A 14,862-nucleotide genomic window follows, 5' to 3' on the forward strand; every position below is an offset into this window, starting at 1 on the left:
AGTTCTATACAGCAGTATCTTTCTACTGACAATCTCAAGCCATTGGATGCATGCAGGAAATTCACTTCATTCTGGTACTTTATTTAGATCCCGTCAGAAAACAAATCCTTGCAGTGGCGTGAGCTGGAAGATGCATTAAAGGTGCGAAGCAAGGCTGTGGATGAGGCCGCGGACTCCCTTCTAAAAGCAAAGTCAGTTTATGTTTAAATGTTTTTTATAATAACATAAAATGTAGTGATTTCTGTCTAGAAAATTGTAGTTACAAGGGATTGTTAATTTGGCACATTTTTAATACAATATGCTGTTCATCATCAAGCTGTTTCAGAACATATTGCTATAAAGTAGGGCGATTCCCAGCACCCATGGGCCACCCTCATCTCAGCAGCATTGACAGTGCGACATTACAATTCCACAACATCATTAATGTCCGTTTCATTCAGCCTAGTCGACTGAGTGTTGGGCTTATCCACCTGCAGTATTTTCAGCCAGTCACCCTTGTTCACGCATTCTTTCTTGCTGAGATGGGGGACAGTCCCTCCGTGCCCAGAAGAAACCCAGTTTATACTGCACGGAGTCCCCCAAACAGGTTGATATTAAATTGGGGGATGTCATCGGGAGACACTTGACAACATAAATACAGTAAGCTGTAATGGTTATTGTACTGTGTTTTCTACATGTGTCAAATACTAATTAGAATGAAGTCCTTTAGAAATTCAAAAAGGCAACATTGTACAGGATTATTTCTGAGCAGAGTTTGGACATGCAGAAATGGATCATATGTGTTACAGCAGATATCCTGTTAGTCTTTGCCACTATCAGCCTATAAGCAAGAGAGCAACACAAGTAAAGCTATACAAATGATACATTTAAAATCCTTCTAGCTGAACCTGTCCCATTTTCTTTTTTTTTTTTCTTTTTTTTTTTTATAAATTCTTTATTTTGAAAGATTTTGTAATAGGGGGTGGGGGTACAGAAAAGAAAATTGGGGGTTAATTCGTAATACTGTGATTACAGGATATACATGCACATTTACATAAGTTAGACATCATATATAAGCTTAGCGGTTATACTTTCTCATGTTCGACTGTGACAATTGTATTATACCCATATTGCTTTTCGTAATAACATTCAGACTTTCCCCAATTGTTATAAGCCTAACAGACTGAAGTATGTCGAGGAGTTTTGCGTGGTAGTTAGTTGAATTGCCTGTGACTGTGCTATCTGCTTAGTCGGTTGTTTGTGTGGTAGGTCCTAGTGATGTAATGGGGGATTGAGTCCACTTTTTGTTCTGGATTCGGGCAAGTTTATGATGTATGTCTTCCAGTGGAGGTTTGTCTGCTTTTTGGGATGGTAGAAGAGTCTTTAAATGAGCTCTAAAGTATCCCTTGGGTTTTTGTCTTCTGGGCTCTGTCACGGTCTTGGTTCGTGTTGTTTTTCTACTAAGAATGAGGGGGTAATATCGATAGGGGTGGGACAAGGGAGTAGAGAGTGGGGTGGGATGGTCTGTGTGGTGAGGTAGCCTCTGTGTTGGGTAAGTGAGCCTTGTAAGTTATGGTTTCTATTGGTCGGGGGTATAGGGTCATGATGTGGGTTTTGTCCTCTTCGGACATGAAGGTGTTGTATGAACCTGTCCCATTTTCTAACTTGTTGATTTTCTGTCTGTTAATCTATCATGATAACTAGCTGCTGATCATTATACATGGAAAATGGATTCTTCAACCTAAGCAGGGATAAAGTGTTCATGTAGTCCTTGGCCATGTTGGGAGATTACTGCAGAATTATTGCAGTTATTGCATAGTGACCTCAAACCTGGTGACTTCAAGCAGTTCTTGGTTAATGGTCAGGAGTGGTCCTGAACAGATGCAGATTTGCATTTCGTCAGCTGATTGGTCAAATAAGGAAACCTGCCTACCATAGCCTGACAAGGTACTTTTCCTGTACCCAAACATTTTATGGCGCTATAATTGGTTTGTTTTGATGCTGTAAAACAGGGAGGAGCTGGAGCGGATGAAGCGTGTGATTGATGACTCCAAGAAAAATGCCATCAGTGGAAGCAAAGCTCATATCACAGCTGCGGAGGAGAACCTGCATCGCATGATCGTAGATCTAGATAATGTTGTGAAAAAGGTGAATATTCCAGGTGCCAAGTTATGATTTTTAACATTGAGGCCCAACTTGGAAAAAGTTAGATCAAATCTATGTTCAAATCAGCTGCTTTGACCTAAAATTTAAATTCTGTTTAAATGGACACTTTAGTAAATAATCTTGTGAAGACAGAATTTCGCTACATTTCTAACTTTATGTTGACTTCATTGATGAGTAATTGTATGAAAGTGGACAAGGTCAATGTATAATGCAGGGTCAGCTGGAACATTATCTTCTTCGACTTGTCATTTTACTGTATTGCTCTGCCGTCTTGGTCTGTAGGTGCAAGCCGCTCAGTCTGAAGCCAAGGTGGTAGCCCAGTACCATGAACTGGTTGCAGTGGCAAGGGAGGATTTCCAGAAGGAGCTGGACAGTATTACTCCAGAAGTACAGTCAGGCTGGAAAGGATTAAGTAAGTGATAATTACTGTTTTTTAGTCTAACCGATACTTTATTTATGAGATGTATGTGTGTATATAGGCACGGTTTTGCAAAGACTACCCAAATACCAATCTTACAGGGACACCATGGTCACCAAAACCACTACAGCTTAATGTAATTGTTCTGTCCCTGCAGGCTGAGCATTGTAAATACTGCCTTTTCAGAGAAGACCGTGTTTAGATTGCTGCCTAAGTCCACCTCTAGTCGCTGTCACTCGAACAGCCACTAAAGGAGCTTCCTGGATGACGTCCGGCAATCTTTGCAGGACCAATGTTCAGTGTCTCGACACTCTGCATGTACTCTCTCCTTAATACAGCTATATGAGTAAATGCAGCATTAACACTAGTCTACTAATGCTTCCCTGTAGACAAACATTAATTTGACTGAGATCATCAAGATTTGTAAGGAATTTTTATTTCTTTATTTTCGTGCACATGAGAGGGTGGTCAACCTCTAATTGTATTTATTTTGTATTCATAAATGCTAAAGTGATCCTTCAAAGGGGTTTTACCATGCATAATAACTGCCTGGTTGAATTATCTTAAATGACAAGCAAACCTATAGATGAAGAATGCTTATGTATATCATTAACTGGTTTCTCCAACTGTTTTTAGAATGATAGAATAATCGCAATAGGCCATTATTCTATCAGTTCCACACTACAAAACCGCTCAAAGAGCCTTTTAAAAAGTTTACTTTAATCCAGCGCTGGGTGAAGCTTCTCAGAGTACCCCAGTGTGGTTTCACAGGAGCCAAGGCCCAATAAAAGGCTTCTTATAGAGAAGCCTTTGATCGGACCATTTTACCTGCTCATGGCACTTGTGCGCAGTCTTAGCCGGCAAAGGGATGGGATTGGGAGGGATTCCTTCAGTGTGGGAGGGAGGGGAGACAGGTGCTTCTGCCTGCAAGTGGGAAGCAGTTATATCTGGCAGCGTGCAGTGACGATAGACTGATTTTTATGCAAAGAATTGACATTGCGTAGCCTGGAAGATAGTGCATGATTTTTGTTGTGTGTTTGTATTGCGATTCTGCATCCTGTCTCACAGGTGAGACTTCTTGATTTCTCTCATATCTGATCTGTCAATCAGACGTGAATCCTATTGGATTTACAGACTCAAAACCCTTGCTCCCGCAGGCCTAAATGAGGGCTTCTCTTTCTCAGCCTTTCTTTAATTTGCTCAATTTATCTCTATTCTCTCCTCTCATTCTGGATGTAAATAACTCATAAGGATATCCTTACTATTCCTTTGATGTGGATACAATACATTACATTACACTGTAAATAAATACACCACAATTTGCACATATTCTTTTCATGTCATGTTTTCTATGTATGACTATACCTTTAAACCAGGGAATATATGGAATCTGACATAACATTATCTATTGTTCCAGCTGTTATGGACTGTAAGACACTAAATCCTTTAGGTGTTCAAACTGATGAAAGTATAACATATTACAATTACTGTCAATTATGCCCAAAAGTGTGATTTAAGCACTTCACTCTTTGATCATAATGTATAGTTATATATCGCCACTTTGACGACTATAGTACATTTATGTGGGCAGATACTGCCCTGTGTGAGCACCTCCCACAGCACGCCTCACCGCCCACGTCAGGACGGCGTAATATGACGCGGCCGACAAGGGGCACGGTTAAGAGACGTCAGACTGGCCAGACCACACGCAGGCACCCTCTGATCTCAGCGCCACACCTCTCCGTCTGTGCTGGTACCGCGTCAGATGACGCAGGAGGCGGGATTAGGGAAGCGGCTGAGCAATAAGGAACGAGCACACACGGCAGATTATGTGTTTTACACAGCCGAAAACGCGCTGAAACGCGCGTCGAGCTAGACTTTATTTAGTTTGCACTTTTGGTAGCACTTATGGATTAAGTTAGTCGATTTATTTCGGTTTTAAGTTATTAGACAGGTAGGGACCTTGGTTATAGTAAGCACTAGTGGTTTATTCACTGTGCTGAGGTATTTAGGGACAGTTTATCCTCCACAGGGGTTTCTGTCTAGGCTCAGATTTTGGGACTCTTCAGTGTCTCCTTATAGAGACTTTTTTTCACCTCTAAACCCTGGCTTTATTACTCTCCATATGGGCTTCCTTTAGTCCTTCCTTTCCTTTTTTTTTTTATATAATATTTGAGGGTTATTCCCTATTCTGTGAGAGTAATCTTAGGGCTCCTGGCACTACTTTATTTCATTATTTAATCATGTCCAGTATTTTCTACATGTCTTTACTGTTATGGAATAAGAATAAGGAAAGGACACAAATAGGACAGCAGGCACTGTTGCCAGTGCAGTATAATATAAGCTTCTTAGCAATTTTTGCGTCAGATTTTAAATTTTTTTTTTTTATTGTAAAGTGCTCTGTCTGCCCGTGTGTGTGTGTGCTCACTCAGCATTGCAACTAACTGTTATTTTTATAATCGATTAATCAGCCAGTTGTATTTTTTTTTTAATAATTTTTTTTTTTTTAAATTAATATGCAATACTGTATTTTTCTTGTACATACTGTATTAAATATGACATCATTATGCAAACAGATAATAGTGCACACCAATTCAAATAACTCCTATGAATCTAGGAATAAGTGTAAACAATAAGCTAGGCACTATATCATACAAATCATATTCCAAAATCACATGATTTAAAGCCATACTGTAGGCACCAAAACAACTTTGGCCTAATAAAGCAGTTTTGGTATATAGATCATGCCTCTGCAGTATCACTGCTCAATTATCTGCCATTTAGGAGTTGTCACTTTGTTTATGCAGCTCAGAGAAACTGCTATGTTTATAAATGGGTTAATCCAGCCTCTAGTGGCTGTCTTATTTACAGCCTCTAGAGGCGCTTCCGCACTTCTCACTGTGAAAATCACAGTGAGAAGACGCCAGCGTCCATAGGAAAGCATTGAGAATGCTTTCCTATGGACTGGCTGAATGCGCGCGCGGCTCTTGCCGCACATGCGCATTCAGCCGGGGAGGAGAGCTCCCCGCCCGGCGCTGGAGAAAGAAATAAGTTTAACCCCTTCCTCTCCATCCAGCCCTGAGGGTGGGGGCACTATAGTGGTCCTTTAACAGAGAACTTGCTAGCACGGAGCTAGGTAGTAATACATTCCTGCCAGGATCAGAGCCGTGTGAACTGCATTTTTTGTGTTTTCGTTTTTATTCTAATTTTAATCCTACAATATTAGATTTGCAAAGAGACCTAAGCATCTAAAATGTTTAGTTAAGGACAATGTTCTATTTACATTTTGGATGAGCCAAATTGCTAGTAAATGTATAGATCAAAAGATATTCTGTTTGGTAGAAAGTAGTCTGCATGTCTGTCCCCATGTTGCACTATGGAATAATGTGACTTTCTGTGTGAGGCTTTTTGTAACCTTTTTATTTTAGAACAGAATTTCCTTTGATCTATTCATTCCCACTACGTGGTTAAACTACCTGGCTGACTAAATTACTTTTTTCATCTCTGTAATGGTAACTAAGCTTTTTCTGCTCCAGCTTTTGTGACCAGAACCCCATTGGGAGACCTGGTCCAGCTGGACTGGCAAATGTTAGCCTACAGCCTGTTGGTGGGGATGTTTGGCGTGCATGTCGTAACTGCATGGAAGCCTAATCTCTGTGTTTAGATCTTCATTAATCTTTTCCAAACCTTCCTTTTTCCTCTGTTTCAGAAGTGTCTGATTTAGGTGAGTTTTCTTTCTGTCTGTATTCATTGGTCTTAACTAAACCATTTCACCTGGAGAAAACCACTGAAATCCACTAACCCATGCATGTCACACTTCAATTTGTGGTGTTGGGAAAGAGTCTTGAAAAAATTACAAGAAATTCTGTCATACCAGGGATTGGAGGAAATCAAAGCAGGAATCTAATAGATGGGGCATACCTGAAGCTTTCCTAATGGTCTCTTCTACAACTCCAGCAGAGACCACCGGATGAGCTTTGGTGCTTGTAACCCTTTGCGTACCAAATGGGTTAATCAATACACAGCACTGAAATGGTTTAGTTTCTGTTACCAAATAGTTTTTTTCTTAAACAAAGCCACATACCTCCCCTTGATTTGTATAACCAAATTCCATTCACTACATCCATGATGGCTTACCTGTGGACTACTGACTGGAAAACCTTGGCCATTCCATCTGGACTGCCAACGCTGGCCTTCACTCTAGTATATAATTGTGTATTGCTTAGAATCGGAGATGATCCAATTTCTGCCTTGTGGCTTGCGAGGCCTGTGACAAACGGCTTTGGGTATTACTGGCTGTGAATTGGTTAAATGGTAATATTCCCAATCACTCCAACCTATAATTCTCCTGCTATGTTCCTTAACATGGCGATAATTACTTCTTTAATTCCTTCCTGATGGATAATATCCAGGACTGTAATAATCCAAAGTGGTGATGGTTAACGTCGTCACCCCAAATGTTGGGTCATGTCTAAGTTCTTATATAAAGGAAATGGATTTCACCAGTTACCCATCACAGATACAAAGGGATTTCCTAAAAGCAGTGTTTCCAAATTATTATATTTTTATTTTTTTGTCACACTGCTAAAAATTTGCCAGGCTTGCATAATTTTTTTAGTTTTTTGCCTTCAGCAGCAGCCTATGTATAATTCTAGCTAAATTTACATATTCAGTTTAATTAACAGCCACACAGGAATCCCAATTTTAAGTGACACTTGTGTTTTTATTTCTTATTTTTTTTAAAAAATATTTTGTCTGCATTCAGCCTATTACAGTCCTGAAGCCAGTGTGGCCGTGGCTTGAGGCATACCAGTGACCCACAGGCCCAGCACACTTGTCATGAAGGAGTTAATGTAGTCAATACGTTTTGCATATCCTCCTGTTTGGTATAAGCATGGTAAGCCATGTCGTCCTTTCTTCTCCTAAACGGTCTGTGTTTTGTGCAGCTGGCAAGCTGAGCATGGACGACCTGAACTCTCTCATCGCTCATGCACACCGGCGCATTGACCAGCTACACAAGCAGCTGGCAGAATACAGAGTCCGCGAACAGCAGCACATCGAGGCAGCCCTGGAGAATCAGAAGCTGGAGGATAAAAAAGCCCTAGAAACTGCAGTCACTAAGGCTCTAGAACACTACCGGTCTGAGATTCAACTGGAGCAGGACAAGAAGGTGAAGAGTACAGATCTACCGGCTCTTTTATTGGGGCTAAAAACCTAAGTTAGGAATCCCAATGCTTTGTTTAGGTTGCATTTACAGTTCTAAATTTAGATTTAGTTTAAGTATGTTTGTTTATTTAGTTTAAATAATTCTATTTCTTGGCATTAGATCAAAGGGAAGAAATAGGACTGTAATCATTGATGGAGGAGATGGGAAGGGGGTATACTGTGGTTGTTGGGGACCCACATCATTCATATTGCTTTATTTAAAAATCTAAAATTCATAATCCCTACAGATTGTGTCATTAATCGGTTGGTCACCTCTCTGGCACAGAAAGGAGCTATGCAGTTACTGCTGCTGGGTTATATAATGAGCTATTTTAATATGGTGAGTTTATACATTGAGTAAGGCATTAACTGTGATGATGTTGCAGGTTGAAGAGGTGCGGGACGTGATGGAAGCAGAGATGAGGACCCAGCTACGCAGACAGGCTGCTGCACACACTGACCATCTGAGAGATGTTCTCACAGTCCAGGAACAGGAGTTGAAAGCCGAGTTCAACCATGTAAGGCCTGTTGTGTGTATGACATTGATCTCCTGAGAGTAGATATCCCTCCTCCCCCAATAACCACGGTCAGTCTGGCTTCCAAGGAATTGTTACTTCAACCTTGTCTCCTTTAGCTTTTGTTAGAGCAAAAAACCTGCCTCTAAAAAAATCCTGTGAGATGACTGGCATGAATACTATAGGCACCAAAACTACATAGTGGAGCAGTTTTGGTGTATAGACAATGCCCCTGCAAACTCACTGTTCATTTCTCTCTATTATCTATCTTTCGGTCTTCCTAATCCTAGTAAGCCTGTAAGAACTGCTGATGGTTCTTTGTTGTATTTAAGTTAAATATGTAAACTCTTTACAATATTGTATTGTGCGTGGGTTCTGGGAGAACTGAAAATAAGAGCCATCTCATTCTATTCTTCCTGGTAAAACATTCTATACAAATATTTAAAATGGACCATTAAATGGACTAAGTCAAGTCTTTAGGGGTTAAAAAAGATCGTTCCCTTTTATGGCAAAGTATTACTTATTATACTTTTATATATCTTTGGTAAAACGAGCAGCCATTGTTCCAGAGAAGGTCAGGTTTATACTGACAAATATTACATTGCAACTTCTGAATACTTAAAACAACAACAACAAAAAAACATATTTGAATTAAAGTACCATAAACAGATTGCAAAATAAATGTTTGAATTCAGTATGGCTTCTGAATGACACCTTAAAAAAACAAACCATTGTGTTTTTTGCAGTCACTATCTGAGAAGCTCTCAGAGCAAGATATGCAGTTCAGACGTCTCTCCCAGGAGCAGGTAGATGCCTTCACATTGGATATTAACACAGCCTATGCACGTCTCAAAGGCATTGAACAGGCTGTGGAAGGTAAGGCTCTACGTACTGCCATCAGCTGATTCTACTAAATCCCCACAGCCTTGCACAGGCTAAAATATGTGTAAAGCAGGGGCTCTCCGTTAACCATAATGGAGCTAAGCTTTGGATTGGCTCGGTTAAACTGTATCGCTCGTGTTTGTATGATTTTATTTTGATGTATCTGTATTGTTAAAATGAACTGGTGTAGTAGATTACCAAACAAATTTTATATGTAAAATCTATTCACTGATTCAGCACAGTACTGGAGTTTGCCATTTTGAATAATTGTCCTTTAAAGCTGATCTGCCACTTTTCAGTATTTCAGAAAGATACAGTTGTAATCAACATTATTCAACCCCCATGGAAAATCTGTTTGTAAATTTTGAGAGAGGAAAAAAAACAGACTTTCAGCTGTTTGTAATGAACAAGCAAAAGCAATTTAAATTGCTCAACACAACAAATGCTTCAAGTGGTTTCCCCAAATCCATCTATATGAATTTGCAACTTATGACTTCTCCAGCCTCAAAATGATTTTCAATTGGCGTTGACTAATTTTGATTACAACGGTATATATCCTTTATGAAATCCTGACCAACACTGTGTTGGAATTTCATTAAAATTCCAATCCAACTCTGATACCAAAAGACAAAGTAGGGACTATTGTGTCTAATCTTGGCCTGACGTCTAAGGTGGAGCTTTGCCATCATGTTTTGTCCAACTCTAGGAGCTATCCCAAATAACGGCTATTGGATTCAGGCTCGGTCTATGGAGTATCCTACAGTCTCTTGGGGTCCTTCATAGACCTTCGTGTCGTACTTGCACATGCACAAGAGTACAGCACCTGCATGGCATCTTGCAGCTGAAGCATCAGAAGCTGGAGGACAGCAGCATGATCGGTCAAGTTTTAGGGCTCTTTGTGATTTATGCAAAGACCCCCAAAAGTAACAGATCTGCTGTAATAGAAATAATACATTTTTCCTGAAAGTAAAGCAGATTTTTTTGCATTTAATTATTTATTGGATTTAAACACTACATGTTTTTTGCCTTTTTAAAATCAATATGCCAAGTATATTCCAACTGCACAGCAAGTCTGATGATTAAAACCTGTCTGTTTTCTTGCAGGACATGCAGCTGCTGAAGAAGAAGCTAGAAGAGCCCACCATTTGTGGTTGTCCATCGAAGCCCTAAAGTTTAGCCTGAAAACTGCCTCTGGTGACAGCCCAACTGAACCCCTGGAGAGTGCAGTTCAGGGAATTAAAGCTAGCTGCTCCAAAAATGAATTTACCGAGGCTCTGACTACAGCCCTCCCAGAGGAGTCGCTACACCGCGGTGTGTACAGCGAGGAGGCGCTCAGAGCCCGTTTTTATGCCGTCCGTAACCTAGCCCGCAGGGTAGCCCTCATCGATGAAACCAGAAACAGTCTGTACCAATACTTTCTCTCCTACCTGCAATCCTTTCTTATTTTTGAACCGAAACATCTGAAGCCCCCCAGCGAGCTGAGCTCTGAAGACCTAGATACATTCAAACTGCTTTCCTACGCCTCTTACTGCATTGAACATGGGGATCTGGAGCTGGCCGCAAAGTTTGTAAACCAGCTGAAAGGAGAGTCGAGAAGAGTGGCCCACGATTGGTTAACTGAAGCTCGAGTAACCTTGGAAACCAAACAGGTCATAGATATCTTGTCTGCCTATGCCAGCGCTGTGGGTCTAGGAACAACGCAAGTACAGTAACTTAGTGAGAAGGGAAATTTAAGGAAAGGTGCATCAGTGTTGAGAATTTCCTTTCCCACCGTGCAAAAATAAATCTAATTTAAGTTTATATTGTTTGGAGTCTGTAACCCAGTGAAATCACAATACAGTTTTGTTGCACTCCATAAACGTGTTCCAGGCAGAGATACTATATTTGTGATGGTCAGCTTTTGACACGCTGGTTGTTGAGGATATTGGATTCTGTGTTTGTCAGCCTGTCAAATCCAGGCCAGATGAGTTGAGACTCTTTTACACATGCTTAAAAAACTATAGTTAAAACTAGCTTGTAAGAACTGCCAAAACGTATTTCTAAAAGAAGACTAAAGGCTGGTGAAGAATAATCCTCCATAGCTAGTGTGTGAAACGTTAACTGTCACTGCACTATATAGTTTAAACTCCTTTATCAATACTGCAACCCCCAGCAATGTCTCTCTACCCCCCATCCCCTTATAATCTCATATTTTTAAGTTTTCAGGTTTTACTGATCCAAGCTGATAAAAAGAAATCATTTGTTGTCCTGAATTCTACCCTGGATCACATGAATAAACAGAAATCATATCCTCTTGACTCCCGTTTTCCTATTTGCTGCTGCTATATATTACCTGACCACAAGATATTTTGTATTGCATTCTAAGCTCTTATCGGAACAGTAAAAAAAATAACTTGCCTATAATTTTACAATAAAATATGAGCTTCAGTGTAAGTTTGTGTCTGGAAAATCAAAATTCACTGCAGATCTCTTTTCCAGGCTTGGATAAGATCTTTAGCTGCTTCTTTTATAGAAATACAATATTTTAGGCATTGTAAACGCTAATACAAAGGGGCAGTCTTTGAGCACATCAGCATGTAGTGGTTATGGTGCAGTCTGAAGACACCATCCCCTGTTTCTGGGTCACTTGATTTTTGAGAGGTTTGATGAAAACTGGGGGTCTCTGAGTCACACTCAGCAAAACTCTGCTTGCTGTATTGCTATTCTACCAGTTTAACTTGTGTGTTCAATATAAATTTCTAACCTATTTGGATGAAAGTGATGCAAGGCTGCACACATTTGTGGATGAGGAACATCTGCGTTAGTAGAAAGTGAGCAGGGAGATTCCTAGAACAGTTTGGCTCAGAACCGAGGGGCAGCTCTCTCGGCCCAATAGTTCGGTTCCCAATTAAGTTCTACTTTAAATGTTGTGCACTTTTATACCCACGTCAATCCTTTTCTGTTTTTAGTAAGGATTCTAGTTGTTTATGGTCTTTCTGTATTTTCAGTGAGAGAGGCACAGGTTTTGCTTCTAATAAAATACATTTTTTAAAACATTTTTTGGCAAGGAGGGGATCATAGTTTGGATCGATGTTAGATTTTATGCATACATTAATTCCTTTAGCTTTTATAGTGTACTTTTATCAGACCAAATAGTAAAACTGTCATGATGGGCACTAACGTTGATTTATTTATTACTATTGGCATATATCTGGGGGCAGTGCTTTACGGTATGATCTGAATTTATAGAACTTGTATATTTGGTCGCTTGCTGATGTTACAAGCATCTGCAACCTCACAGTAAGTATTTCCCGGGGATGCTTATGGCAGCCTCACGCGGTGTTAAATCTTTCATTTATAAGACTGGCTGGTAGCAAGCTAAACTTAAAATAAGTCCCTATAAATTCTTCCTGCCTTCCCCCATTTGTTTTTGACAATCATTGACAGGTTAGCTGCAATAACCGTCTCAATGTGAGCTGTAGGCAGAGAAGGTTGGGATGACCTCATGCTGTGGTTGCTAGGTACACAAAAACCAAGCCAGCTCGATTGGGCAAAATATGCATTTTGGTGAGTAAAACAGAATGAAAAGGTATTTCAGCAACAGAGTCCCCCAGCTGCCTGTCTATATGGAGGTTACTGTATATGCACACTGGTGGGTTTATTCTTTTAATGTAGTTAAGCTCAACAGCTTTAAGCCTCATTGACAAGTTGACTTTTTTCCAAGCCTAAAAATTAACCTTATATTTGTCCAGCAGTGAAAAGGGAACAATGTCAACAAAGCAGCCAGTATTGTAGGTGTGTGAGCAAGATTGTTAAAAAGATACTTAATCTCTTATTTTGTGGGCCTTCCTCTGGCTTACTGGACGCCATTGACCATTTTTAAATGCTGCCTTCAGTCAACTGACAAGAGGGCCTTACTTCAGCTCCTCTCACCAAGAATTGTAGGGAGATCTTGAATCCTCTCCAAAACTAACAGGTTCATGGCCAGAAGATGATATAGCATTGCTTTGTATTGATTCACAAAAATGAAGATTTAAGAGCGTTCAATGACATTTAATGACCAATCTAAGCAGTAAAGGTTACGAGGATGGTCTTAGATCAAGGAGTAAAAGTGCAGGAAAGCTTATTATTGCTAGTGAGAGAAGACATTCATGTCCATTGCTAATAAAATAAATAGATGCCTCCAGAAACGGTCCAGTTTTTCCAATGGAAAGAGGGCGAAGTTTTTCTTAGCAAGTCCCTATAGCGGATGTTTTTGAGAAGGAATCCCATTATCTGATGTAAAGGATGCTTATTGCACTTACTTGGAATGCATGACTTCTTTCAGAAGTAGAGAGGATGCTTGTTCTCATCTCTAGATCCACAAAAAGGTGGAGGTTCAAAGCTGATGGTCCTGTTGTGGTTAAAGGGACACTCCAGGCACCCAGACCACTTCTGCTCATTGAAGTGGTCTGGGTGCCAACTCCCACTACCCTTAACCCTGCAAGTGTAATTATTGCAGTTTTTCATAAACTGCAATAATTACATTGCAGGGTTAACTCCACCTCTAGTGGCTGTCTACTAGACAGCCACTAGAGGTCACTTCCTAGTTTCTAGCACAGGTTTCCTGTGCTATAGTGTCACTGGACGTCCTCACGCTGTGTGAGGACCTCCAGCGTCGCTCAAAACTCCATAGGAAAGCATTGAAATGATTTTTCAATGCTTTCCTATGGGGAGACGTAATGCGCATGCGCAGTATTTCAGCGCATGTGCATTAGGTCTCCTCGGCCGGTGGGCGAGATTAGTCTCGCCCACCGGCCGACGTAATAACAAGGAGCGTCGCGGAGACAGCGGTGAGGGACATCGCCGCTGTCCCAGGTAAGTGACTGAAGTGGTTTTAACCCCTTCAGTAGCCGGGGATGGGGGGGAGAAGGACCCTCCAGTGCCAGAAAAACTGATCGTTTTTCTGGCACTGGAGTTTCCCTTTAAGGCCCTGGGCACAATAAATCAAACTAAATACCCCTATCAAGCCTATGTAGTTATTAGAAGCACAAATATAAATGATACCACCCATATACAGCCCAATACCTGGAAAATGAAGGGATCTCTGCTATAAGCAAGTAACATACTCGAAACACCTAAAATAAGAAACCGTAACCTGACTTAATACAAATCCTGACCAACCATGACAGCATCACTAATATGTCAAATCCACCACTCTGCTTTCCAGACAGGATGTAATCAATTGATAAACACACACCTCTATTGACTGTCTTCTTGTGCACATAGAAGGCAACGAACACTCGAAGAGAAATGGTTTAGCAAAATAGAAGAAACCCAGGTGGGGCAGGGGTGGGAAGCAACACAGAGCAGTAGTTATTACCCACCTCAGGGAAAGGGCTATGGTGGGCCTGTGCCATTGTGGACCCATCATTTCTAACTTTATGCTCAGTTTACATGCTACTCAAACTTGCATACTTCCACATGTGACATGCCAGACATTACCCAAGGTTGATCTTTAACTCATTTGAAATGGAGCTAGCGGAAAGGGTGGGGTAGCCTGCAGTGAGCAAAGTCTGAGGCCAATGCCCACCCTCCGTGTAATGGGTCTAAACACCAATATTATTGAAATACCATCCCCTGTATACAGCAAACCTGGTTTTACTGCCTTAGTTATATCGCTTTAATGGCACCTTTTACTGTAAGGCACGTGGAAAAAAAGGCTTCCAGACATCTATA

General features: G+C 40.6%; 1 protein-coding gene across 2 annotated transcripts in view; it reads left to right on the forward strand.

Moving 5' to 3' along the window:
- IMMT (inner membrane mitochondrial protein) overlaps positions 1 to 11,462 on the forward strand; it is a 42,005-nt gene extending 30,543 nt beyond the window's left edge. Inside the window, exons 8-15 of one of the 2 annotated variants that reach the window (XM_063457640.1) lie at positions 88 to 191; positions 1,992 to 2,127; positions 2,428 to 2,557; positions 6,273 to 6,287; positions 7,510 to 7,733; positions 8,155 to 8,286; positions 9,030 to 9,159; positions 10,270 to 11,462. In XM_063457640.1, the coding sequence (XP_063313710.1) occupies positions 88 to 191; positions 1,992 to 2,127; positions 2,428 to 2,557; positions 6,273 to 6,287; positions 7,510 to 7,733; positions 8,155 to 8,286; positions 9,030 to 9,159; positions 10,270 to 10,877 (1,479 nt within the window). In that variant the 3' untranslated portion in view covers positions 10,878 to 11,462. The remainder of the gene's footprint in view (positions 1 to 87; positions 192 to 1,991; positions 2,128 to 2,427; positions 2,558 to 6,272; positions 6,288 to 7,509; positions 7,734 to 8,154; positions 8,287 to 9,029; positions 9,160 to 10,269) is intronic. The other variant, XM_063457641.1, reaches the window with a different exon arrangement.
- The last annotated feature ends 3,400 nt before the right edge of the window (positions 11,463 to 14,862 follow it).

This window comes from Pelobates fuscus, chromosome 6, assembly GCF_036172605.1.
Source record: "Pelobates fuscus isolate aPelFus1 chromosome 6, aPelFus1.pri, whole genome shotgun sequence".
NCBI classification, from domain to species: Eukaryota; Metazoa; Chordata; class Amphibia; order Anura; family Pelobatidae; genus Pelobates; species Pelobates fuscus.